Source organism: Pogonomyrmex barbatus, unplaced genomic scaffold, assembly GCF_055798465.1.
Source record: "Pogonomyrmex barbatus isolate J1 unplaced genomic scaffold, ASM5579846v1 scaffold11, whole genome shotgun sequence".
Lineage (NCBI taxonomy): Eukaryota > Metazoa > Arthropoda > Insecta > Hymenoptera > Formicidae > Pogonomyrmex > Pogonomyrmex barbatus.
Genome location: NW_028297107.1, coordinates 571,277 through 598,315, shown reverse-complemented (window position 1 = coordinate 598,315; position 27,039 = coordinate 571,277). Strand labels below are relative to the sequence as shown.

The 27,039-nt window shown below is 38.6% G+C and overlaps 2 protein-coding genes across 4 annotated transcripts in view; one reads left to right on the top strand and one right to left on the bottom strand.

Moving 5' to 3' along the window:
* Nucleotides 1-27,039, top strand: part of sima (HIF-1 transcription factor component sima) — a 48,853-nt gene that overhangs the window by 10,590 nt on the left and 11,224 nt on the right. For both annotated transcript variants that reach the window (XM_011645767.3, XM_011645769.3), the window contains exons 2-7: nt 2,307-2,494; nt 3,551-3,690; nt 4,002-4,187; nt 4,600-4,835; nt 5,254-5,360; nt 7,640-7,787. In XM_011645767.3, the coding sequence (XP_011644069.2) occupies nt 2,307-2,494; nt 3,551-3,690; nt 4,002-4,187; nt 4,600-4,835; nt 5,254-5,360; nt 7,640-7,787 (1,005 nt within the window). The remainder of the gene's footprint in view (nt 1-2,306; nt 2,495-3,550; nt 3,691-4,001; nt 4,188-4,599; nt 4,836-5,253; nt 5,361-7,639; nt 7,788-27,039) is intronic.
* Nucleotides 8,313-13,710, bottom strand: LOC148937688 (uncharacterized). Of its 2 annotated transcripts, none has more exons than XM_089070987.1 (4): nt 13,156-13,710; nt 12,110-13,061; nt 8,757-8,930; nt 8,313-8,456 (listed from the first exon to the last, which is right to left on the bottom strand). In XM_089070987.1, exons 1-2 carry the CDS (start codon nt 13,487-13,489, stop codon nt 12,115-12,117), a joined length of 1,281 nt encoding a protein of 426 aa, XP_088927113.1. In that variant the 5' UTR covers nt 13,490-13,710; the 3' UTR covers nt 8,313-8,456; nt 8,757-8,930; nt 12,110-12,114. The 2 variants fall into 2 exon arrangements, with proteins under 2 accessions (XP_088927113.1, XP_088927112.1); XM_089070986.1 differs by having other exon boundaries at nt 8,757-10,295; nt 13,156-13,708.

Sequence of the window (27,039 nt, the reverse complement as noted above, 5' to 3'; positions counted from 1 at the left end):
GTTTTTTTTTAAAGCTCTTTATCGGAAATTGATTTTTCTAAATTTTATATTTTTTCAAAATTTATATATATATATATATTTATTTAAACCAGTAATAATTTAATTTTATCTAATTCGATTAAAATTATATTCTACTCCGTTTTTTTAAAGCTCTTTATCGAAAATTGACTTTTCTAAACTTTATATTTTTTTAAACACTTAAACCAGTTGGATCGCAGAGGAAACTTTCAATAATAAAGCTTCATATATATATTATAAAGCTTCATGCGTTATTTATACCTTGTGCGATACAGAACATTTTATAATATTTAATAATTTATAATATTTAATATTTAATTTATAATATTTAATAATTTTATTAATTTGTTCATGATATCTCGCGCGCCGCGAAAAAGAAAGGAAGCAAATTAGTCGATATTATTTTCCCGCGGGATTTTCCATATCGTTTAATGACTATTTCATTGGATTAGCCAGTTTGACTTTGATTGGTTTAAGTATACGAGCGGTAGGAGGACGCGAGGGAGAGAAAACGTGACGTAGATCGTAGGATCGATTTCGAAAGAAGTATCGTTCGAAGGTCGGCCCACCGAGATAATAACGCTTCGCTTCGCGATAACGTTGGCGTTTTTCATCGATCAACGACCAAAAAAAGATGCACCGTGCGAGTTGTTAGTAAAGTTGCATTCTGCAACGACAACGGTAATCGAACGCACGAGCTAATATTTTGAACAATTTTCACGCCAGGCCATCTCTTCTGCCTTTTTCGCTTCTTACATTTAAGATTTATCTATTTCATATCCATTTCTACCAATATAGATTACTTTAATCTTGGTTTCTCACTTACTTTTTATTTTTTTTTTTTGTTCCAAGTATTAGGAAAAGATAGTAGAGTAAATTGAACCAAGATTATTCTATATTGATAGAAATGAACATCACACACAAACACAGATATTTTTGGAAAAAATTAAGAAAATTTTTTTGAATTGTTTTTATTGGTATTCCGATTGAAATTTACTTTACAATGATTGTTTATTCTAAAATTACTAATGACTTTATTGATGACGAAGTCGTCGATTCTACGAAATTTTGAATACATCGAATTCAACTGAAAACTTAATCGCTATTGAACTTTACCGCAAAAAAAACCGCAACGTTATAATCTATATTAATAGAAATGACATCAGATATTTTTGGAAAGCTTTTTTTTAGATATTATTTTTATTCGTATTCTATTCTGGATAAAATTTATTTTACAATGTTACAAATATAATTTATGATAATGATTATTTTAAAATTATGATGCTAAGGATTTTTGATTGATTATCAAAATCGGCGAAATTTTGAATACAACCGTCGGAATTCAATCGCTATTGCAATTTTCCGCAAATATTACCGCAAGATTATAATCTATATTGACAGAAATGGACATCAGATATTTTTAAAAAGATTTTTTTTTTTTTTAGATATTATCTTTACGGGTATTTTGGCTATTCCGTGTAAAATATTTATTTTGCAATAATTGTTGTTTATTCTAAAATTATAGTACTAAGGACTTTTTTATTGATGACGAAGCTATCGTACGGCCATTGTACGAAATTTGAGTATATCGGATCCTAACTAAAGGCTCAATCGCTACTGAAATTTTACAAATGTTGCCTTTGTCATATGACACGTCATATAATAGATATTCGCATAGATATTCGCGCTTGGTAACCGAGCGCAACCTCGCTTCGAGATCGGTGCAGTCCGCAGCACGCTGGTACATGATTGGTGTAACCGTAATGATTGGCGTAGCGTAATATCGAGCCAAGTTGGCGACGACGACGACCTTCTAGAATCGGGGAATGAGAACCGTTTATCGTGCGTGATAGTGCACCCGACGTGACACTTGTCGCTCACCAAGTACTTCAGGACGTCTGTTTGCTGAAAAAAATGATTTAGTAGGAGATAGTCGGGAGAGCTCTCGTACACACACGCGTGATTCATTCTAACGCGAGAGAAGCGCGCAAAACTTGATATGAAAACTTGTATATATATATTCCGAAACCGCGTTGATTTCTCATCTCAAAAAGTTGGTTGGAGTTCACTTCCTGTTGAAAAAACATTCAGGGATATCGACAGCGGATCTCGACGGCGTTTGCAATTTATTATGATATATTTTACGAAAATCGATGGTGATATTTATAAAAGTATTCTCTCAGAAATTCACACAGATTGCGCGGTTCTCGTCGGAATAAAATAAACACCGCCGAGAGATTGTTTTCGCAGTCAATAGACAAAAGAAATTTCTCGTGTTATTATTGCAGGAGCAACGAAAAGAGGAAGGAGAGATCCCGCGATGCAGCTCGTTGTAGGCGCAGCAGAGAAACCGATATCTTCGCTGAACTCGCGGCCGTACTTCCGGTCGCACCGGAACAGGCGACGTTCTTGGATAAGGCCAGCGTAATGAGATTGGCGATTGCCTACCTCAAAGTCCGGTCTGTTGTGGATTCCAGTGAGTAGTTGACAATATCTCGACGTTTGTCATCATCAATTGCCTTGCTGCGAAGATGACTTCCCTCTCGTTATCTGGAGATATAAGATGCGACCTATCACAGGGTGTTTACCAGGGACGACTCTCTGGAAAAATCTGAAAAACCTGGAAAATTCTCAAGGAATTTTTTTAAAAATTGCTTGAAAACTCAGGGAATTTTTGCCTTTTCTAATATTTTGTCTTTATATTATCTACATTAAAATTTACCTGAATTGTTAATGATATCAGTGGAGCTATCCACTTTAATCAGAGCATAGTGATTTTATGACTAATCTAAATATATATTCAATATTGAAGATAAAGATTTTATAAAGACAACGATGTTAAGTGCAGTGTTAATAAAAAATATTTATTTTAATAAAAGTTTTATAAAAGCTGAATTTTGTACTGGTTATGCATCACATAATTTTTTTCGTAGCTTTTGAAAATAAACTTTGAAAATTTTGTACGATATAAAATATTTATTTTTTAGGGTTCTTTATAATTTTTTTTTTAATTTTTCAAATTTAATTACTGAAACTCGAGTGATTTTTAATTTTATTTTATTTTATGATTTACAAACTTACGTGGAACGAAAAAATATTAAGAATTTTGCACAGTAAATATATGTTTATTTGTAAGATACATTTACAAATATTTTTATTTTATCTGGAATTTTTAATAAACTGCCCTGAAAATCAGAGAATTTTCAGGGAATTTTTTTCAGATTTAAATAGACATCCTGATTCAACTAGAAATAAGGAAATATATTCACATTGCCAAATGTTTTGAAATATCTTAAAATATAGATTAATTATTAGACTCTTAACTTCTTAAAACATTTGAAAATTTGCATTTCTTTTGTGATTGATTATGTGTAGCCTTAGTTCGATTATTTGAGGATATTTTGAAATATGAATATTTCCAGAATTTAAAGAGAAATTCTAGATTCTAGTATTCATAATTTTGTAATCTCAAACGATTTTGGAATTTAATCAATAGCGTCATTAAATTTTCTCTTAAAAACACCAATTCCAGTTTCGACAAAGTCCGAGTCATCAACAGAAATGGATAAGCTATTTCCAAAAGCTCTCAACGGCTTTATGTTAGTTCTCTCCAGTGATGGTAATATGGTCTACCTTTCGGAGAACGTCAGCGATTATCTCGGAATATCACAAGTATGTAAGATAAATCTAGACATATATGTAAGCATTAATTATGAGAAATAAACAATGGTACAAATAATACGAAAAATAATTTTTGTATTAAAAAAAAAATGTTTTCATGTAAAATAATTTTTTAGCTCACAAATTTGATATTTGGTTAAGTTAAATTTATAAAAAGTTTAAAATTTGGAATGTATATGAATGAAGATGTATAGCTAGTTATACAAATATAAAATATAAATATGATTATGAATGTAGAATTACGATTTTTATGAGAATTTGGGGATGGAAAATTAAACGGCAGATCTCTACACTTTGCATAGATGGACATGATGGGCCAAAGCGTATACGAATATAGCCATCCCTGCGACCATGATGAATTGCGTGAGTGCCTCTCCTCGAAACCAACGGATAACAATGAGAAACGTGCTTGCAACTTCTTCCTACGGCTTAAATGCACCCTTACCAGCAAAGGCAGGAAGGTCAATCTAAAGAGCGCTTCTTACAAGGTACGTTAAAACATGGAGACTCTTTATCCATATTAATAATCGTGACGAAATGTTGAATAAATATAAATCTTAAGAGAGAAAACGTAATTTAATGAAAAATAAATAATTTTATTATTAAATTCTTTTATTTCCATTATTCCTTTTATTTCCATTATTTCTTTTATTATCCATTATTCTTTACCATCATAATAAAAATATTATTTATATAAAATGGATTTTATGTTTTTACGTTAATAAAATCAATCAATACATCGAATAGCAGAGTTGTAATAATAAAATTTTTAATATTTTAATACAATATTTCATTTTCATTTCTTCTGTTGAGAATTTTTTTTAACAAAAACCTTTTTAATCAAATTAATGAATATTAATTATAATTAGTGAATGCGTCCACGATTGAAAATATTTATAGGTAATTCACTGCACTGGGAGATTGACGAATATCCACGATTCCAACTCGAATTCTACGGAAGTTGATAATGAAGAGCAAGGGAAAGAGGATGAAATCGTGAAACAAGACACAAGCGTCTCCTTGGTGCTCGTGGGCAGTCCAATACCCCATCCAAGTAACATCGAGATTCCTTTGGGGCGCCATACCTTCTTGTCGAAACACAATCTCAGCATGAAATTTACTTACGCCGATGAGAAGTAAGTGATGGAATTTACTTATTACATTTCCTCTTATTTTTACGTTCGACGTATTGAGATTTCTTGCTAGATTCAGTTCACGTGCAAACCCGATTTGCGAGATTATAATTAATTGTCGATTATTGCGCGTCATTTCATATTGATACTCGTTACCTTCGGCGTTGTTGACTTGCATAATTAGCGCAATGATTAAATGTTTTATCGATCTTATCATTACCCGATAAGTTGTGCTATACTTTATCGTACATGAGATTCGAGTGATTTCCTTGTAATGCGTTGCATTGTAAATACACGTAATATTTTCAAAACAAACAAACTAAGTTTTTGTAATCATTATATAAGTAAATATTTTATTATATCACTAGATTTATTATATCACTTTATTATATCATTAGAAATGTTTCTTATCTCATTTCAGATTGGCTGAATATCTGGGCTGGAGCAGCGAGGAGCTGATGGGTCGATCGGTCTTCGAGTTTTATCACGCGCTCGACAATTTGGCGCTGGACAAGTGTTTCAAATGCCGTAAGTATATTTTTATTTTTTCTTACTAAATTAATTTAAACTAAAAAATTAGTAGATTAAAACGTGGTTACCTAAATATAACGAAACTTCTCAAAATTATCGTTACTTATTGTTACTTGAACATCCTCAAAATCTGTTATCATTAATTGTGAATTGTCGATTAATCTTAAATTCTCTGAGTATTTTATCTTTATTTTTTTTGTATTTATATGTGATACTCTTTAATCGTTTGACATTGTGTTCAGTGTATTCAGCTTGAAATTCCTAAAAGAGTCATCCTAATAAAGATTCTATTATATGCGAATTATATATATATATATATATATATATATATATATGACATTGTGTTCAGTGTATTCAGCTTGAAATTCCTAAAAGAGTCATCCTAATAAAGATTCTATTATACGCGAATTATATATATATATATATATATATATATATATATATATACACATATACCAAAGCATACAATCAAATGGTTGTTAAGTGGCAATTCATATAAGGGTTGCTACCGTTACATCGCTATTTCTAATCGTTTCCGAGATATTACGCTGTGCGCGAGTAATTTGGATGAGAAACGTGATAGTCATCAAAGTGAAGGAGCGTGTATAAAAAGCGTGTATTGGAAGGGGGCTGACGGAGCGGTGTGGTAAAAGGGGAGGAGACGCGGAGGTTTACGGAGTGGGTCGACCTGGGTGAATGACACGGCCGGGGGGGGGGGGGAGGGGGGAAGGTTTCAAGGACGATCATATCTCTTATCGCGGCGCTACCCGACGAAGGCTTTTTTACGACTTCCAGGGACCGCAGACTAACGTGGGACTTACGTTATCGGCTACCAGTTATGCAATTGCTGCGTTTCCCACTGGTATTTACGAGCGTGCACGTGGCCGGCTTTATCGCGCCGATTTCGGTAATTGACTCGTAAAATCGCAGGTAGATAATGAAAAATGAGACACAGTGACAAAGTGCGAGCGATAAAAACGTCGAAAGATATTTTATCGTTCGACTGCTATTTTACATTGAGACACAGCCGGGAGAGTTGTCCTGAATGATGTATTCAACACCGCGATTGGATTATATATATTAAAAATAATAACGTTACGTAATTATAAATATATGTTTGAGGAATCCTTTTTAAAATAGAAGTTTTACTCACTAAATCGCGCTGAGATATGCAGATATTAAATCACGCTGGACATTGATAAGTAACAAATTAATCCTAAAATGATGTCATAATTTCGAAATTTATATCCGATAAATTAAATGTTATCGACAGACCTCAGTCAATATAAGAAATTTAAAAGATCTATATAAATTTTTGATATTAGGAGGAGGAGCGCATTTGATCGAGTATTCGGGGTCGATATTAGAGGTCGATCGCTCGTTGCTAGAGGATGTACGATCGCGAGGGGACGATTTGGTTGGTCGGAGCTTTAGGAGCTTTGCGCATTCGAGCAACGTTCCGCGACGTCAAGGATCCCATTCTCCTTTAACGCCGACCAACCTCGGCTTTCCGGCCGAATCAGCTCCGCACTAATCCCACCCTAGTCGCGTTTTACGGGAATGTAGGGACGTGAAGATACATTTCTACCCTCAGGAATGAGATAATACGCTTTTCGAAGAGGCTAGCCTGGAGCGCCGGAATTTGCGAAGTAATCTTACGACGGGATCCTCACAGTCGCAATAAAACGCTTGATATCTCTGTTCTTCCGTGTTTCATCAAAAATCTTGCAAGATTGCAGGGACTGAGATTTTACGGCGAGATTTTAATAATTTTCCTCAAACTGCGTTTACATATGTACATATTAATGTAATTCTTTTATTTTTATTTTTATTTATTAATAATTTAGTTTCTATTTTCATTGCTGTTCACTCATTAATTTATTAAGGACTGGATAGTATCGATGAAAATAGATTTGCAAATATTAATTCATCAGAAATAAATTGTATTGTAATTTGTATTGTAAATTTTTTATTTTCTTTTTTTCTTTTTTTGGTTTGTAACAAAATTTTTTTTTTTGAAGCAACGAACTACTGGCCAATTACTGTAGCGTCTAGTTTCCTTCTCTTTTTGATACATCGTCAATTCGTTAATTGTCACGTTCGGTAATCCCATGCCGATCGATGGAACGGAGTTTGCAATCTCACGCCGTATCTTTCGTCAGACGAAACGCGCGCGCGACGCGGCGCTGCTATAAAGCTGCGTGGATGAGAGCTCGTGTAAGTGTCCTGAGTCCTGGAACGATCGCATTCTCATCAACACCGTTGTGCTGTTTCAGTGTTCAGCAAGGGCCAGTGCGAGACCGTGGCGTACAGGTTTCTGGGCAAACGAGGAGGCTACGCTTGGGTCGTCACCCAAGCCACTCTTATCCACTGCGCCAAGCAGCAGAAACCAATCTCCGTTGTCTGCGTCAATTACATCCTAAGGTAGGATTTCGCCACTATCCGCTTTTTCGGTGGCTAGCTTTTTTCTTCTTGATATCATCAAGCCAGAGTACCTTCGACTTCGCTTGTGTTTCGCATGAGCATGACCATGTCAGTCTTTATCGCTTGGCAAAATCATCACACGCACCGGAGAAATTCTTTTCATTAAATCGTCCCCCAATCTGATTTAATTCCCGATAAACATTGTTCTATGGTTTTAACTCACTGAGTATAATTTTTAGAGTTTACATAATTTAGAAAATTCAGTGATGAGAAATTGAAACTTCTCGATGTTTATTTTTTATCGCTGATTCTCGCGCGAGGAAAAAAAAAATCTATTCATTAAATTTTTATTTACCGTTAACTCCAAAATGTAATTTCAAAATGTAATTTACTTAATTGTATGCAATTTGAATTTAATTTCTAATCGAAACACCGAGATTTCATACAACTTGAAGAAAATATAAATTACATGGAATTATCACGTTATGAAGTGTTTTCTTCTATTGAAAAATAATTTGAAAACCATCGTGGAAATGAATTTTTATTATTGCTTTGCGTTTCTGGTATTTTGCGTGTCGACTTCCTAAATTCATGACATTACAAGATTACGTCATACGCAATAGTAGCTCCATGAGGATCGTGGTTTTCGATCGGACGTCCGTGTTCATTCTGCAATGTTATTGCGTGAGAAATTAATTTTTATCGTACTTATCGTGTCCTTCATCGTTCACTTTATTAAATTCCTTTACGCAGAAATTACACGGGAATTTGTAAAAATATCAAAATTATTGATGTCAATATCAAGATTATTGATGTGCCGATTCAATGTTTTAAAGAAAAACAAATATTAAATCGATTTTGTATATTTTTTTTTGACAATATAAAATTTTGTTTCTTTAGTTTTGTGTATTTAATAAATTAATTATATCTTTTTTTTATTGATATAATTGTAAGATTAAACGAACTTACCAAGTGAAGTTCGATCTTAATTATGCCTTCCGTCTCGTCCGGATGGATAACTATGTAGTTACGTCTCCGCGCCTGCGTTGTCAACAGAATTCACAGAATCGTAAAAGCAGAAAAGGGGGCGCTCCGGCATCCAGGCCCCAAGTCCGCCATCTTGTCTCTTCATTATTTTAAAGTCTTGAAGCAAATCGCCAAAAGGGTGGGAGAAGCGCGTAAGCGCTTAGGGTGAGGAGAGTCCATCCGGACGAGACGGAAGGCATAATTAAGATCGAACTTCACTTGGTAAGTTCGTTTAATCTTACAATTATGCCACGTCTCGTCCGGATGGATAACTATGTAGTTGTTCATAGCGCGATTTGCAAATGAATGTGTCTTTAATAAAAGGCTGGGTAGTAATACATCAAACTTATAACAAAAAATTAATTTGATCCTTATCACAAAAGAAAAGATAAACAAATAGAATATCACTAACTAAAAAACTTAATATTCTTAATGCAACTTAATATTGCTACTGATAGTAATACTGATAATAATATCTTAGGACGAAAGAATGGAATTGCAAAAGTCGTCTGCGTTAATAATTGGGCGATTATAAAAATTCGCAAAAGTTCGAGATTCTCCGGACCAGCCCGCTGCCCTCTTGATAAGATCCAGAGAAACTCCCCTAGCGGCAGCAAGGGAGGTAGAAGCATGCCGAGTGCTATGGGCTGAAAAAAGATCGCTCCGCACTCCGCACTCCTCCAGACCTCTGCGAATCCAGCGATTCACCGTCTGGACTCCGACCGCTTTATAGGGTTTAACACACGAAATAAACAATGCCTCACAATTCGGAGGACGCAGTTCTTTGGTACGCTGTAGATAATGTTCTAAAATGGTAGCAATACAAAGCTCTGGGCGGTCGAAAAACCGTGGAAAAGTGAGGAGAGGTTGGATCCGACCTGGGGCAGAGGTCTTTATTCTGTCAGGAATTCTAATAATAAGTTTATTATTTGTAGAAAAGATATATGGGACTCTAATAGCCGCGAGAGTTTGTGCGCGCTGTCCTGAGGCTAAGGCTAGGAGGAGAACTAATTTCCTACTGATAGTATCTAGCGTTAGAGAATCATAGGGAAAAATTTTTGCTAGCTTCGCAATTACCGGAGCTGGGTCCCAAATAAAATCGTACCGAGGTTTCTGTGGTTTCATAACACTGACTCCCCTGCCGAAACGTTTGATCAGGGGGTGATTGCCGATTGCGTTGTCGGAAATCAGAGAGACTGCTGAACGGATCGTGTTAAACGACGAATAAGAACCGACCTTCTTTAGTTCCTGAGTAAGAAACTCGAGTACTTGGTTAACTTCCGGAGAAAAGGGTGAAATCCGATATTTCTGACAGAAACTCCACCAGGATCTTAGAGGGCGAGCGTATTGTTTAAATGTGGCTGTAGAGAGCGAGGCCAAAATGATGTCTAAAGCTGATGATGGGACTGCCTGAGATCTGAATGCCTTCCTGATAATTTCCCTGCTGCCAGGGAAAGGGTCTTCCACTCCGGATGTTGAGGTCTAAAAGGAGATGATAGAAGAGAATGAGAAGGTGCACAAAAGATAGGGTCAGCGATTAGAAGATGATGAAACATTGGGAACCATGGTTGAGATGGCCACCATGGTATGACCAAAATTCCCGTAGCTTCATCATCAATTATCTTACGCAAGACTCTGGGAATCAAAATAAAGGGTGGAAAAGCGTAAAAATAGAAAGAGTGCCACGATAGCGTAAAAGCGTCTATCGCCCAAGCACCTGGGTCCGGGGCCCAGGAAACGTAAGTCACAGTTTTTGTATTTATTAATGATGCAAAGAGATCGATGTCGAAAGGACCAAATGATCTCTCGATAAGATTAAATGCCTGAGCTGAAAGAGACCACTCTGTGTCGGTATTCACTATACGTGATTCGCTGTCTGCAATAACATTGTCCATCGATGCAATGTAAGATGCCATGAGGTAGATATTTCGTTCCTCACACCACTTCCAAATATCTCTGGCAATATCTGATAGGAGGGGATATTGGACTGAGCCAAACTTATTTACATAAGAGATGGCAGTGGTGTTGTCAATTCGAAGTAGAATATTACAGCTATGAAGATCAGCTGCAAAACACTTTAAGGCGTACAGAACAGCCTTCAATTCTAGAGCGTTAATGTGAAGAAGTCTATCGTCAGGTAACCACCAGCCATGAGTCCGTCGACCGTCGCAGGAGGCTCCCCAGCCTGTTAGTGACGCATCTGAGAAAATCTCACGAACAAAGGGGGCAGACCGAATAACGTTGGATTGCTCGACATCCGAGAGCACGTTGAGCCACCAATTAAAATCTTCTCTCAAATAAGAGGGAATTGTCATTTGCCTGGAATAATCCATAGAGAAAGCTTTAAGAGCCAAAAATTTCTCTCTTTCAAATCTCTTGGTATATAAAGGGCTATATTGTATTGCTGGGAAGACTGAAACAAGCGAGCCGATCATACTCGCAAAGTCCTTTACAGAGCAGTGTGTTCTCTGAGAAAAATCTCGTATTAGTGAAAATAATCTTCGTCTTTTCTCCTGTGGAATGGCCACAGATTGCTGAACCGAGTCAAAAATAAAACCTAAATATTTACATTTTGAAGAAGGCGTAAGTTGAGATTTTGAATAGTTGATGAGAAAACCTAGAGATAAAAGTAATTCTTGTGATGCGTAAATGTTATTCTGGCATTCTTCGTCTGAAGCGCCTAAAAGTAGAAAATCATCAAGGTAAACTACTGAGTGAAAACCTCTTTCTCGCAATGACTTGACTACAGGACGCATAATCTTAGTAAAGATGAAGGGGGCGGTAGCAAGGCCAAACGGTAGGGCCCTGAACTCATACACCTGACCTCCCCACTGAAAACGAAGAAATTTCCTATGTGACGGATGGATAGGCATCAGTAGGTAGGCATCCTCGAGGTCTATAGTAGCCATCTTATAATTAGGAAGCATGAGGCGGATTACTGTGCGCCAGTCTTCCAACTTGAAATGTGGAGGAGAGATGTACGAATTCAGCCTCCGTAAATTTAAAATAAATCGCATACCGCCCGAAGATTTCTTGATGAGAAAAAATGGAGAAAGGAATTGGTCGATTGACGGGTGAACTTTCTCCAAGGCGCCCTTTAGGAGTAAACGTTTAATTTCAGAATTACACAATTCTGCCTGAGTTGCGGAAAACGATGGTTCCTTGACCAAAAGGCGAGGTGGAGGCGGGGTACAGAAGGGGATCTTATAACCCGTCACAGCTTCCAATACGATAGGATCTGAGGTAATTTCTCTCCAATGATCTATAAAAGAGGCCAAACGGCCTGCTGGCCTTACTGAATTTAACGGCGGGATCTGGACCTCGGCCTCCTGCCGCGACTCGACTGGACAGAGCCCCTCCTCGGCTGATGAGTCGACGAGTCCTTGTGAGGAAGGGCCTTGAAGTTTTTTGGAAACGATTGGTTGATACGAGACGGCTGGTTTCTCTGCTGTTTAAAGTGTTGAACTGCAGGACGTTGAACTCTCTGAGCTGGCTGCTGGATCTTTCTAGCCGTCTTGTGTGCTGTTCTTTCGATTGCTTGTGCAGTATTTATTTCCTCGGCAAAGTTATTTCCGAAAAGATATTCGTCAATGGCGGCTGAATCGGATGCACACTTGCCGAGAACATTTAGCGAAGGAACGATGAATGCACGTCTAGTTTTAGATAGGCCAAAATGATGATCTGATAACAGGCGGATGCCTTCAGCAATCTTGGAGATAGCGGATTTGCCCTCCAAAGAAGCCTGGAGAGATTCTAGCTTAGAGAGCTCCGAGAAGCCAGAAACAATTGCGTTTAAGGACGCTCCTACTTCCCCTTGAGATTGCGATTGATATTTATCGCGTGTGATGACCGTGGCTCCGAGATTTGGAAGAATTTCCTTATTCATCTTAGGAGGAGCGAGAAAAGCAAGTTCCTCTTTGGGCTCGTATTTGGCGAGGAGGCTATTTTTTAGTTCTTCTCTAAGACCCAACCGGACATCAGATTTGATCGTATCCAAAATAATAGGCGGCCAAGTGGTAGCAACCGGAGAATCAGTTCGCTCGCCAAATAATTCCTTGAGAAGAATATCCGATGTTTTCTCGTTGGTACTTGAATCCTCGACCACCTCCGTGACCACCGGGTTAGAAAAAGTGACGTTGCCATTTTCCGAAAAATTAGGCGTGCGGTCTCCTACCTGAGTGAGCGATACGTCTGCCTCAATAGGTATCTCCAATGAGTGCGAGATCTCGTCGACATTCGGCAAGATTTCTGAAAAAAGGGATTAGCATAACATATAGGAACAGTCGGTTGCGTCCCCTCTTTGCCGATTCTTCAAAAATAACGGGTCAACAAGGGGACACACCTGGTACGCAGCCCCGGTCCGTTCCTCGGACCGTCTGTCCATCTGTATGTGAATCTACCGATAAAGCAACGGGTGCATCCGAAAAAGATGAAGTGTCATCTAAACGCGGATGCGATGGCCTCTCGGGCCTCACCAATTCCGCCTCTCGGTCCTTTATGAATGTCATAAACTCGAATAGAGCACGCATCAATTTCTTACATGACGAAGATTCCCTCGATCCTCTAGAAGGGTTATGTCGAGATCTCTCACGCGAACTATCACGGTGCTTATGACCTCGTGATACTTTTCTTCGTCCCGAAGAGCTCGATGAGCGATCTCTTCTTCTTCTGGGCATATTTCCTGAAAAGCAAACTCACAAAACTAAGAAAATTATAGAACTGTATGTGAACTCTGCCGTCCGTGCAGGAACAGAAAAACATAATGAAGAGACAAGATGGCGGACTTGGGGCCTGGATGCCGGAGCGCCCCCTTTTCTGCTTTTACGATTCTGTGAATTCTGTTGACAACGCAGGCGCGGAGACGTAACTACATAGTTATCCATCCGGACGAGACGTGGCATAATGGACAAGATAGTCTGCACGATAATATTCAAACTCGTCGATATTGCATTTGCTCGATTTAGCCGGACACGCAAATTATTTCCTGCTACCGGCATGTTACTTCCGGCCACTTCCGGCGAAGGCCGCGACAGAATCATATAATCACGCGAGGTAAGTGTCCCCTTAATTTCTTTCTCGACGCAGATTCAACCCTCGATTGGTCGCCTAAGAGAAAACAACCTTAATTGTTTTTATTACGGTTTCTTATCAAAATGATGTAAAAGGATAATTCATTCGTTTACTTAGAGTTATAATAATAATAATTCCCAAATTCTTTATTGATCAAATACACACACACACACACATATATATATATATATATATATATATATAGATTATATAAAAAAATATAAGACATTGATTTTCAAAAAAGATAATATAAAAAATTAAATATTATTTTTTTCTTAAAAAAACATCTTTTTAATACGCAAGGAATATCTTTATATGATTTCGTATTACAAAAATCCTCTTTTATTGCGTTTATCTTACAAGATAAACGCAATAAAAATATATATTAAAATATTTCTCGATTAGGAGAATCAGTTCCTCTCTGACAATTCTGTGCTTTTTAGAAGAAGTTTTTAAATGCTTCTTAAAGACTTCTTCGCTTTGATCTTTTATTCTTATAAAGTTTCAATCTTCCGCTTATTTTCTCCCTATAATATTTTCTCGAATGTGCTATACCACTCAAGGGTTAATCTCGTGTCTCACGAGAAGACAGCTGGGGATCTTTGCTGTTCTAATTTCTACATCTTTTTCCTTTCTTTCAAGAACGCAGAACTGGCTGTCTTCTCTCTCTTTCGCGCTTTCTGTCTGTCGAAGGTACTCCGAATAAACGCAGCTTTCATTTGAAAGAAAGTGGATAGAAACAATTTTCTTTCCCGAGTATATCGTTGTAAGAGACATTAAAAACGACGATATTGCATCCTTCCCTCCGAGAGCAGAACTCTCGCTATCGGAGAACAGATGATACGGGTCCCTCTCCTCTCCCCTCTTCCTCGCGGCGCGAACGTTATCCTTCTTCCGGTCTTCGTAACATGCGCCGGGATAAAACGGGATAGCCGCCTCTTCCCGAAAAGAAGAAAAAAAACGAAGCTGGTGGTTCGTATAAAACAACCCCTTTCCCCTTTCCCGCTTTTCTCGGGGCGGCGGCCGTTTCTGCCGATAGCTGAAAGGTGGTTGGCAGATTTCGACATTATCCCCAACTTGTTCCCTCGGGTTCTTGCTATTTTCTCGGATGTTTTATTCCCCCATCTCTGCGCCATCGTTCCAAACCCTCCCTCTTCTTACCCTCTCCTCGACTTTTCCGCACTCTCGATTTCGTCGGGGAACGCACGCGCCTCCAGTCGGCTCCTGTCACCGGAAGCGACGAAGTTCGTAGACTACGTTGTATATCTCAATCATGTACGTATTGCAACGTATGTCGAGTTTTATATGCAAAACGAGTTATTCGATTTTGTGATAAATAGTGTAATTGTAACTTTTACTGCAAATGAGAATGATTCGACCGGTTTACATGTATTTATTATATATCGTGTGAATAATGTTGAAAAATTATTTATCATTATTTTTTCGAAATTCTAAGATGATTTCTTACTTAATATCTTTTATTTCTAAAAATTTGGGATCGTGTTCCAGGTTCGCGAAAAACGAAGAGACACGCCCTATATATAACCTCGTAGCGTTTATTTTAGTGCCACCAAGAGATTTTAAATTTTATTGTCCCATCGTTTTTCAATTAATTCGGCGAAATGTACGCCGAATTGTCTATGTTATTCTAAAGTTAAAATTAATAATTTTCGATATTCATACAGGGAATATTAGTTTAACAATACATTTTGTATAACGTACTCTATTATTTTGCTTAATTTTTATAATTTAATATTCAGCTCTCACGCACATGTACACATCTATCACTGTGAATCTATCATCTGTATCTACTCGCAATAATTGTATATTATTCTCGAATATAATTAGTATAATCGCCGTTATAATATACATTCTCAGGCTCTCGACGCCTCGTTTCTGCCGCTATTATCGCTACTAATTGATCTGCCGCACAGATCGATAATTAACGTCCGTCCGTCACTCCCGAACGTGCGTTCCCCTTCAAGCTCGCGAAGCAGCGCACCTCGTCGTCGAGACGTCGAGGAAAGGCCGCCGACGCTTGCGCGTCGCGGCGCACGACGTCGCGGTCGGCTCCGTCCGGGGGTGCCGTCGATACTCGTCGACCTGCACGTCGTCGACCCGCGACAGTCGAACGAAAGCGAGAGCGGCCGGCGAAAGTGATGTGTGTGTCGCGCAAGCTCAGTCGCGATCGCGGCGGTGAGGGAAGTTGAAGATCCGCGTGCTGTCGATGCTCCCGACGAGACAGGATGGAGAACGCCATGGTCTGGAAAGTTGTAGGAGAAATTATGATAATTACACGCGGAAAAAAATTAGTCTTAAATCGAGAAGAGAGAAAAATGTTCTCATATATATATAAGCGAGAATATTATAATCTTGATTCAACTTGAACTTGCATCGATGCTATCTTTGCTCAAGGATGAAAAATTTTCTGCATGGAGATCGTAATATTCTTTCTTATATACGTGAGAAAATCTACACTCGCGTCAACACTAAAATTTTTTTTTAAGAAGATTACAACGTTTTTGGTTTATATGCGTGAGAATATGTAGTCTTAAGACTAATTTTTTAAGACTAATTTAGGATTTAAAACTAATTTTTTCTGTGTATTTCGACGTGTTTTTTTTTTTTTTTTTTTTTTTTCTTTTCATCCTGTTCAGTCGCGATGAAATAAAGCGCCATCGAACAACGATAGCGCCGTCGTTACTCAGATAACAATTTGACGGAGTATAACGGAAGACTTGACCTAACGAGTTACGTGCGCGATAGTAGAGCTCAGGCTCAGATTCTGTCAGACGCGAGGGCAGAAAGGATTCCTTTCTTGAAGGAGACTCGCGACGTGTACGTATCTACTGAAGAAACGCGATATTATCTTTCGCTCCTCCGCGCGTGTCCGACCGGTTTTCCCGCAAGGATCCTCGCGAGGATCGCTTTTGAAAGCTACGCGACGTAAAGCCGCGACTTTCCGTTTCGAACGGGGGGCATCGCCTTGCCTAGCTCGTTCGAGCGTTACACAATCAGTATATCTACTTTTATAGTATATCTACTTTTACATTAATAGATGAAAAAGGAGATGGAAAAGTGTAATAAGTGTAATAAAAAGATTCTGTATAAATTCTCGTTCGTCTTCCGAGCGACGTTATTGGAAGTAGAAGAGAAAAAACGACTGCTATTTTCGAGTTATAAAATTATGTTGATTTTATTTACGAAGTATTGATGTTACGATGGAAAGATTATATTCGGCATAATGAGGCTTATAAATCGCATAAAATTACCGCGTATTTTGAGCGTGCGCAATTAAAAATAAATCTTCTTTTTACTAGTGGATAAGAAAACAAGTGTTAAGTTCGAGCGTGACTCATGCCGATTTTTTTCTATAATGGGTATTGATGACAAGAAATTAAAATGCAAAAATGTGTACTGAAGTCGCCAAAGAAGTCGAGCATAGATAAGAGCATTACTCCGTTAAAAGTAAAAGTAAAGATATTCTTTGTAGACGTACAGGTAAAGAGATTGTTGCCGTTGAAAAAAATTTGTTTTTCACATTCTTTTTCCATGATTTTTGGTTCTGCAAAGATATTTAATTTTTCATAATTTTTCATAATTTTTTTATTCAATTTTCAAATTAATAAGTATTAAATTGAAACCTTCTTTAAAATCTGCTCCAAAAATAGAGCAAGAACTTTCTCTTTTTTTGGCAAAATTTCTTCACATTGAATCAACTTTTTGACTTGACTCGAAAATAAGAGTTCGAAAGTGATAATTTGTTGAGCAAACATTTGCTCAACAACATCAGGTACATCGTACGTGAGTCACGCATAAATTTGGTGAAATTTCGAAGAGGTATACGAGTCTTGCACATGGTTACAGGTGCGGACAATCGAACTGTCAACTGTGTTCTAAAAATTGCGAGAAGTGCACTCGTATTGCAAACGGAGGATTGACATCAGCCACGTGCCGCGACTTCTCAAAATAATATCTTACGTCCTTAACGTCAGCCGTCGTCGTTGTGGTCGCAATACGATTTTGATCTCGACCCGGTTACGCGGAACGATCTCGTGTAGCCGATCGACTGCTCGTTTCGCGTTTTTCGTCTCGCAGCAATCAAGAACCACTCGGCTGGAACCGTTTTTATTTAACCCGGCGAAAGATACAGTTCGACGATCGAGAGCGGCTCCCTAGGCGTTGGTTCTGCTTCAGTTCTTGTTACTTGAGTTATTTATATGCAGTACAGATTTTTGCGGTAAAATAGCACGACGTTTAAAAATTTATTTTGATTCTTTTAATAAAAATATGGAGTGAGATATGCGCGATTATCGCGTAATATTTTTAATGATTTACGTTTATTAATTTACGAAATATGATGAATATTAATTGATATTGCTGAAGAGTAATATCTGTAATTTAGTGCCGAGCTTATTAAAAAATTATTTGCCGGATGATTTTGCACCAATGTCGCTTTATCAGCGTCTTAATGAGGGATGCGATTTTTTTTTTCTTTTTTTTTCCATCCCGTTACGTTGATTGTGCATCGAGCGTGAATCGAGCGCAGAGGCTCAAGACCTTGAGAGCTTAACCAGATCGATTGCATAAGAGATCGCTTTCAGCGACGACGGACGGGAATTGCGAAGGGAGAGGGAGGGAAACGGCTGTCAGATCGATTCAAATCGAACGGCCTCGATCGATACTTGTCGCTTACGTTCGTCATTGTTATGTACCTCCCTCGCGTTTGTTCGGCAGTCAAAGAACCAAAGAGTTGAATGATTTATGAATCCCAGAACTTAAAAGGTAAATGAAGAAAAGAAAAGAAACACAATCGGAAATAGAAATCCTTAATTTAAGTTTTGCGTGATTCGCGAGTTTTCAGACGAGCAAATTCGAGCAAATTCGAATACCTGATTAGTTAAGTAGTCAAAAAGACTCACTTAGAGATTCTACAAATTGAAGAGGAAATTTTAAGACAAGATTTTTAGACAAGAATCATTATCATCGCGAATAAAACGCGCACTCGACTCAGGCTAGTTCAATGTCCTCGATCAAAATCATCGGGCCGTATTATTTTTAAATTTTCACCGACAAGATTTTTTTTTTTTTTTTTTTTTTTTTTTTTTTACATCGGTTCATCGGGAAACCGATGTAAATTATTGCCGAGATATACGACCGAGAATGTATGTAAATAAGTAAATAAGTAAATTTACACGGAATATAAAACACAAAAGAAAAATGAAGATTATTTCTTCCTCAACTATTCTCTGGACCGGTCGCCAAAATTCTTCAAACTTAATCTTTAGAGATATACTTGAGTTTATAATTTAAAAAGTGTATACGAGCACAAATATTTACCGGTGCCACGTTCTTGGGAAATCGTGCGACTACATCATGCGATATTAACGTGTCGAATTCGTCGCCGGCGTTTACATATGCAAAATCGCAATCGCGACACCGATTGGACCGTTGAATATTTACAGATGAGAGATATCTCGAAAGTCGCGTGCTCGTCGACTCGACAAATTTATAATATGTTTATTTAATAAAGATGATGGTAAAGCTGTTTTCGAGTCACGAGTGAAATAAGAATAAAGAATTATGGAGAATTATGGAAAAATTTTTTAGGACGTCGACGATTGACGAAATATAATTCTCTTTCTCTTCGATTAATTTGACAGTCGAGACGTAACATTAAACATTCATGATCAGCTCTTGTTATCGCGCTACAATTTATTTTCACGCGTGCTGTTTATCATATGTATAAGAACATTTGGCGAGTCGAAAATTTTTATTTTACCTTCGACTTGAATTAGAATTTTTATATTTATTTTGATATTTTGATAAACAAAGTGAAATAGACGTTTTTCGATATAATTTACTACGTACAACTCCTATGATTACAAAATTCTATTGAAGATCCTCCTCTTTTGAACCACAAAATGGGAAATTATTCGTTTTTTTACTTATTTCAAATGTAAAAGTAGGAATTCATTCATGTAAAATAAATTTCTGTAACAATCAATGTAAAACTTGAAAAGCTTAAAACTAAGGTCAAAAATAGGAATAAAATTTCGACTTGGGAAATCGATTGGCGTAACGCAACTATCGAGATCCGATAATACGAAGCGCATAAGTGAAATTTGCACGGCCTGGCGTGACTTTGCGAGCCAAGCGCGTGAAGTTGCGATTTGCAAATCGAATATCTGAATGACGAGAGAGATAGAGAGAGATAGAGAGAGAGGGGGGGAGGGGGGAGAAAAAGCGAGGACGAAGCGCGACGACGTGCGATTGCAACCGCACGACGCAGCTTGACCAGTGCTTTTCAGTCCATCGCAGCGGCCGAAACGTTGCGTAACTGCCGCAACGAAAGTCCGCACGGCGCGTGTCGTTCTCCTTCCATTCGCGATTCACACGCGAATTCGAGTGATCCTGTCCTAAAGTCTGTAGATTCAGAGGGCTCCGAAATGTCCTGAGATTCAAACGAACATTCAACATATTAAATGTAAAAATGTAAAAAAAAAAATTCCTAATTTTGGTTTAATATTTAAAGATTCGGGGGAATCTATAAAGCGGAATTTAGAATTTTGCGTTTTTCGAAAATTCAGGGTGCAAATATCTCAAGATCTAAAGAGAAATGTGTGAGTATTTAAAAAATTCGAGATTATCGAAAGATGGAAAGGAAACGTACGTTCAAGGATCCGAAGTGATCCACGTGATCTAACGTTTAAAGATCAAAGATCGAAACGTTTCGCATCCTTGGAGGGTTCTCTCTACATTGTAAACAATAAGAAATCGACGTCGTCAAAAGGAAATCGAATGCTGCAGAAGATATCTATATAATTCCTGATGAATTCGCTCGGTCATTTCATTTTAATTTATGAAATTTAAGGATCGGCAAAAGAAAATTCGAATCTAAGTGTGTTTACACGTGCGTAATATCGTGTCGTAATATCGACGTTGAGGCTGATCGTTCGGGGAATGATCGAGGAATTGCACCGAGGGACTCGATCCCGTCGTTGCGTCGTCGATTTAATAACAGAGACTCGACCCTCGGAGACGCTCGCGGATACTTTTGGCCGGATTCCATTGCGCGCTCACGCATCCGCTGGCAGCTAATTCCGCGTGCGGGGGGATTTCGCAACAACGCGATTTTCTCGCGGGGATACTCACCCGCGTGCGCATCTCTCGGTGCGTGATTTTTCTATCTGGTCCTCTTCCGCCTCCAGCATCCATCGGCGGATCTACGGATACACCGATTGATCGTCCTCACCCGCGGTTATTTACCCCTTTTCCGCTGCGAAATTAGATTCCACGGCTAATAATAACGGGCGAGTGAATTATTGGCGACGATTTTCGCGACAGAGTAACGCGACCGTTCGTGTATAATAAAGATCGCGTGGCGCGTGACGCGGTTTTACGAGCGGTTGGGTGAAACAGTGATACGAGTCAATAATAGTAAATCCTACATTTTAACTGTCTGCAACTGTCTGACTGTTCTTCTCTTCAAGGTTTCCTCGTGCTTCCTCTCGCTACTTTGAAAACAACGAGATTGAAAGAATAATAAAAAAAAAAAAAAAAGAAAGAAAGAAGTTTTTTAACGTTAAATAATATTGCAATCTTCTTTTGCGAAGTGTGAATATTCTAACATTCTTAGCATTGTTCCGCGAGTTTGTTTACTTGCGGCAAGGTTCGGAGGAGGAATCGCGAGTGTGTCTCATGGGATACGATTTATACAATCGCGGGAAAAACTTACTTACGATAGACGTTCGAGAGACCAAGTGAGTGCCGATAAGAGCCGAGTGTCCTTCGTTGTAAGAGAGAGAGAGAGAGAGAGAGAGAGAGAGAGAGAGAGAGAGAGCGAAGCGTATTTAAAAGTGCAGGTGCACGTACGAGGGAAAGAAAGAACAGACGGGACATCAGCGAAAAGAAGAAGGCGATAATAAATAAATCCTCTCGCGTGTATGACGTATGACGTGTTCGTGTGCGCGAGATCGGACGGTGGTCCGTCCATCGATCAATTCCCGGCGAAGGTGCGTGTTATCGCGGCCTAAGCTAAGTTACGTAACGTCTCTGGCACCCGCGTAAGAAGGAGCATCGGCAGTTGTACTCGCCGAGGCCCGCCGATTATTCGGGGGCATCCGCCGATATATTTCGGGATGCAAGATAACCAAGATATAAATCTCGCCATCTCCGGCCTACATGCATTTTCTCTGTACGAGGAGTCCGTTAAAAGCGGGAGTGTTTGTACTACTCTGAAAAACCCTGAAATTTTCTGGAAATTTGTTTGTGAAACAAACAATCTATGAAAAGTCAGAGAATTTTATCGAGGATCAGAGAATTTTTTTTTTTTTTTTTTTTTTTGTAACTTACTTTTCCTAATATTTTTTTTATATTGTAATTGGAAGTTTATTGACTGAATTGTTAACGATAACAATGAATCTATCTGTCTACTCCACTCAGAGCGTACTGTATTCTGAAACCAACGATTTTTTTTCAGTTTTGTTTAATGAAAAAAATGGATATTTGTCTCAATAGTTTTATCAAAGTTGAATTTTATATCGATTATGTATTATGTAATTTTCTGTTGCTTTTGAAAATAAAGTTTGGAAAATTTTATGCAATATAAAATATTTTTTCAAGCTTTTACAACTTTCTTTTAAATTTTTCAAATTTAATTTCGAGCGATACTTAATTTTATTTTATAATTTATAAATTTTTGTAAATCGAAAATAATTAAGAACTTTTGCGCAACAAATGTTTACTTGTAAGGTATATATTTAAGAATCCTTTCATTTTATCTGAAAATTCTCAGGAAATGTTTTTTTGGTGAAGACGGGGAATTGAGTAGTAGGTCACTCTAGAAAGGAGTAGTCTAGTGTTTTTTTTTCAAGTTTTCCGACGAAGAATAGGAGGGAAAATTTCGCCCGTGGACATTGACATCCACGATAAAATCGCGAATGTTTGGGGATAATGTACTCTGGAAGAGGGTAGCTACGAGTTATCGAGCGAGTTATTACGAGGCACGTTTCTTTCTTATTCGCGATTTGGCATTTCGCAACACATTCGCAACACGCGTTTGCTTGGGAGAATCGCGCGACCGTGGCCTGACGCGCATGCTAAATCTTGCATCGGCGATGGTACGCGTCCAAAAATTAAAAGTACATCTGGCTACGCGCAGGGAGGGTTGGTTATGCGCACCGAGGGTTGGATCGTAAACAACGCTCGTAAACATGTCACGCGGCATCCTAGCCTCGTCTCAGTGCTAAACATGGTCCGAGGTTTATGAGGACTTATTTAGGTTCCGCGAGCTTAGCTTAGATCCGCATTCAGTTTCCGAAAGTGGCCGAGAACCCGAGAAGATCTGCCGCTGAATTTTCGCACGTTCGCGTTCAGCGAATGTAAATTAAAATAACAAGATTTACTACTCGACATAAAGTTTACTTTCGCCAAATTCTAATTTGTGCCACGGCTCGCTTACTCAATTTTAGTGCCTGGTACGAAAAAAATTTATGATCGACGACAAGTCGATCTTTAATCATCGTCGATGAGTCGGTAATGAGTTTGAAGACTAAGACAAACCTTGAAAATCGGAAGAACAAAAGCGTCTCATAATGTGGAATTATCGAGATATTAATTGCAGAGAAATTAATTACTATGCTATGATGATTTATGTGTGACGTTTTGAAATAATGTTGTTATTAATTTGAGCGGCTTCTAGAATGAGACAACGTGGTGCAACCGTCGCGGTGCACGCCGCATCGACCTCGAGAGCCGCGCCAACCTGGCCGCTGCATTCGCGTGATTGTCTCGGCAAACTCACAACAAACCACTCGAGTTTCGCGCATGCCCGGCCGCCAGGGATCGGGTTGGGTTAGGTGTGGGTTAAATATGCGGTCGGGTGTCAGGGGAAAAATTAAAAATAGAGTGACGGCCGGCTTGCGCAAGCGAGCACGTGGGGAACTTCTTCTGTCCGCTCTGTCACTTTTCTTTCGCTTTTCCCGCGGGACCTCCCTTATCTCTGACACCCCCTCGACTTGGTCGTCCCGTCGATTGTCTTAACGAGACAAGAGATTATCGTTCATCCACAACGATTTACCTTGCGCGTTGTCAAGAAAGCTGCTCGACTTCAATCTCGCTCTTTCTCTGAAAATTTGCTAATTTTATTTTTGCGCCCCCTGAATTTGATCTTAATCCGACTACCAATATTTTATGACTCATTTATTCATTTACTAATGTATTATATAGGGTGCGGAACACCCCTTGTGACTTCGAAGGGTTCACTCGAGGATTGTGGTAAAGTTGTTTATTACATGTGATGGAAAGGGAGAACAAGGGAAATCTTTTAGCAAGTTTCAGAACAAAAGACATAAATGATGTAAGGCTCCTTTTATTCTGTGTCATAAAACCGATTTCCCATGTATCAATCTGATACTAAAAAATTATAATATCTTCCGTTTTTTTCCAGTTTACGATACATCAGCATTTATGACGAAGTCCATCAGAGGATTAATTTTAGTGCAATTAAATTTTAGTACAATTGGCTCGTTGATCAACCCCGCAATTAAATCGTCCACGATCTAAAACAAGACATTGCGGAAATGCTCGTTTCAGTGTCTTTCAAATGTGATTTATCAAATCATCGAATCTCTTATTAAATCCGCCAACACTTTCGATGCTATGAAACTCTATATTTTTAGAAATATATTACGGGGGATTTGTTGTTTGATTATCTTTCATTAAATTTTCTAATTAATTAAGGGGATTAAAATGCTGGCACAAAGTGCATTGACTCGGGTGGTTTCGTGCAAATTTATAAAGATATTCCATCGAAAGATCTCGCGATTGTGTTTACCGAGGCAAAAATAAAGTTCATCGCGTTCAATTATCGCGCAAGAATCGCGAAGAGGCGATACTGCGTAAAGACGTCATTTTAAATCTCCCCTTGAAATTAGATCCAATCGAGAGAGAGAGAGAGAGAGAGCGAACGAATAAATGTAGGCTATTTCAATAAATGTGTGTATGTGTGTGAGTTCTCGCCGAGTTGCTGCCGAGGAAATGCGAAGTGCCGGACTTCGCGGGAATAAAGTAGCGAAACGAACGATAAGAATCGTTACGACCGAACGATGAGGAAGGTCGAGAACAAACAACTCGCTTAAAATTTATCTTTATTTCGCGCGGCGTCTCGTACAAAAAAAAAATGCGCAAACAAAATGCGAGAATATTATTATTATAACTGAAGAAATCTGGCGGGGGCTCACTTAAGAACGTCGCTCATCCAATTTATATCTGCCTCTGCGCTCGACGATTATCTTATCGCGTATTTAAGCTCTCCGAGGTCTATTTCACGCCTAACTATTTGTACTTTCGAGATAACACTTTCGTTCCTAAATCCAAACAGATATTTTTTTTTTTTTTTTTTTTTCATCACGGCAAACACGCGACGCGCCTGTACGCGTGGAGTGTTCTCTCGCGATCTCGATGTGCGCGTACGCGATTCGCACGATTCCGCATCGCCTTTGGGATCCTCGCTGGTCAATTTGCGGCAATTACCGAGCTGTTGCGAGCTGTTAGGATCACTTAGCGCTCGCTCGACGTAGATACGACGACGAATCATCCGCGGCGAATCTCCCGGCCGGCGACGTTGCGAATCCTCGGCCGCGTAAGGCGCACGGTGAATCCGCGGTAAAATCGCGGACACGTGCTCGCGCACGTGATTGCGTCCATGCGTGCGCATCCACGATCGAAGATCTCGCCTCGAGCTGACATCCCAATCAGATGCACGAATAAAGGTGATCTCGAAGGTCCCCGCCCCCCCCCCCCCCGCCCCCCGCTTTCGGTTAGGTGACACAGCTTCGAGAAATTATCTTATAATTTAAAAGTTAAAGTTAGGAGCAAAACGTAAGTAATCTGATTAGCGTGCGGAAAGAGCGAGGTGTATAATTCCGTACCTCACGTCAAAATTCTTCGATAAAGGGAACAGTCTTATTATACAATTATATCAATTATATTTTTAATTCTATTAAGAAATTTAAATTTGATGAATATTTTCTTATTTATTTTCTTTGCATTAACGTGTCAATCTTTGCTCTTGTCAATCTTTCTCGAGCATGGGTATTAAGAGATATTAATAGATGAAATGAGCTTATGTTAATTTTGTTACGTAAAATGATGTGGAAGACATAACGCAACTGTTGGTAAAAATATCGCAGGGGAAAAATCATTTGCTTAAGCTGAAAATATTCGAAACTTACGAGGGCCGAAAGAGTTAAATTGTGCACGGTTATAGGCGAGGCGTGTTACATACTCGTTGTTTAGACCGATATTTATATATTCGGGTTATCTTTCGGGTTAAGGCCGGCTTAACTTTAACTGTGTGATCGAAGAAAAATGCAGGCGTAATCATGTCTAACGTAAGCAAGACTTATTATACCAAAGACATGGCATGAATGATTGGCATGAACCGCCGATATTTTCTGCCGTCTTTCATGATTTTTTTTTTTTTTTTCGCTCGGAAGGATCGGGTAAAAACGGAAGAAGTGAAAATTGAGAGTCTCATTGTCTACGGACCAAATGACTTCTCGATGCCGCATAGGAATTGCTAATTGGATTTTCGTTAGATCTTTCGTACATTTCTTTTTTTTTTTTTCGACATTGCTTAATGTAAGATCTTACTTGTTGCCGGTTAATTTTTTTTCTATAATCTTCATTTTACTCGGCTTTTTGCGATCGTTTTCTCACATGTTGAAGATTCTCTGCCGGTTCAATCCTATCTGGGAAATAATACGTGTCAAATGTTAAGAAGAACGACTGATACACTTTATAAAGAGATCATATACGTTGATGAATCAACGATGTTTATCAGTGACACTATTCACATGGCTGTGATGGCATGTAACGCTGCCGTGACGTAAGAGTAGCTTATAGCCGATATCGTTTATGGTCTGAGAAATTGCAGCGGTTTCTTTACCTCGGAAGGCGTGTCTTGTCAGTCATCAGGTAAAAGATGCTTGTCGACAAGCGCATTTTCATGACGTTCACGAAATCTCGAAAATCCTAGAGCCGAATTAGAAAAACAACTTTGTAGACCGTAATACTTTCCTCTTATACGAGTTGTTTGCGAGAGACGTGTCATTTTGCTGTCGCGAGGCAATGAGATTCGTGCTTCTGTTAA

What these genes read in the sequence shown, in the direction of transcription:
- LOC148937688 (XM_089070987.1), bottom strand. Translation starts at nt 13,489, where the DNA reads ATGCCCAGAAGAAGAAGAGATCGCTCATCGAGCTCTTCGGGACGAAGA. An exon ending in GGACCGGGGCTGCGTACCAG is followed by an intron (nt 13,062 to 13,155) that starts GTGTGTCCCCTT and finishes CCCTTTTTTCAG; the next exon opens with AAATCTTGCCGAATGTCGAC.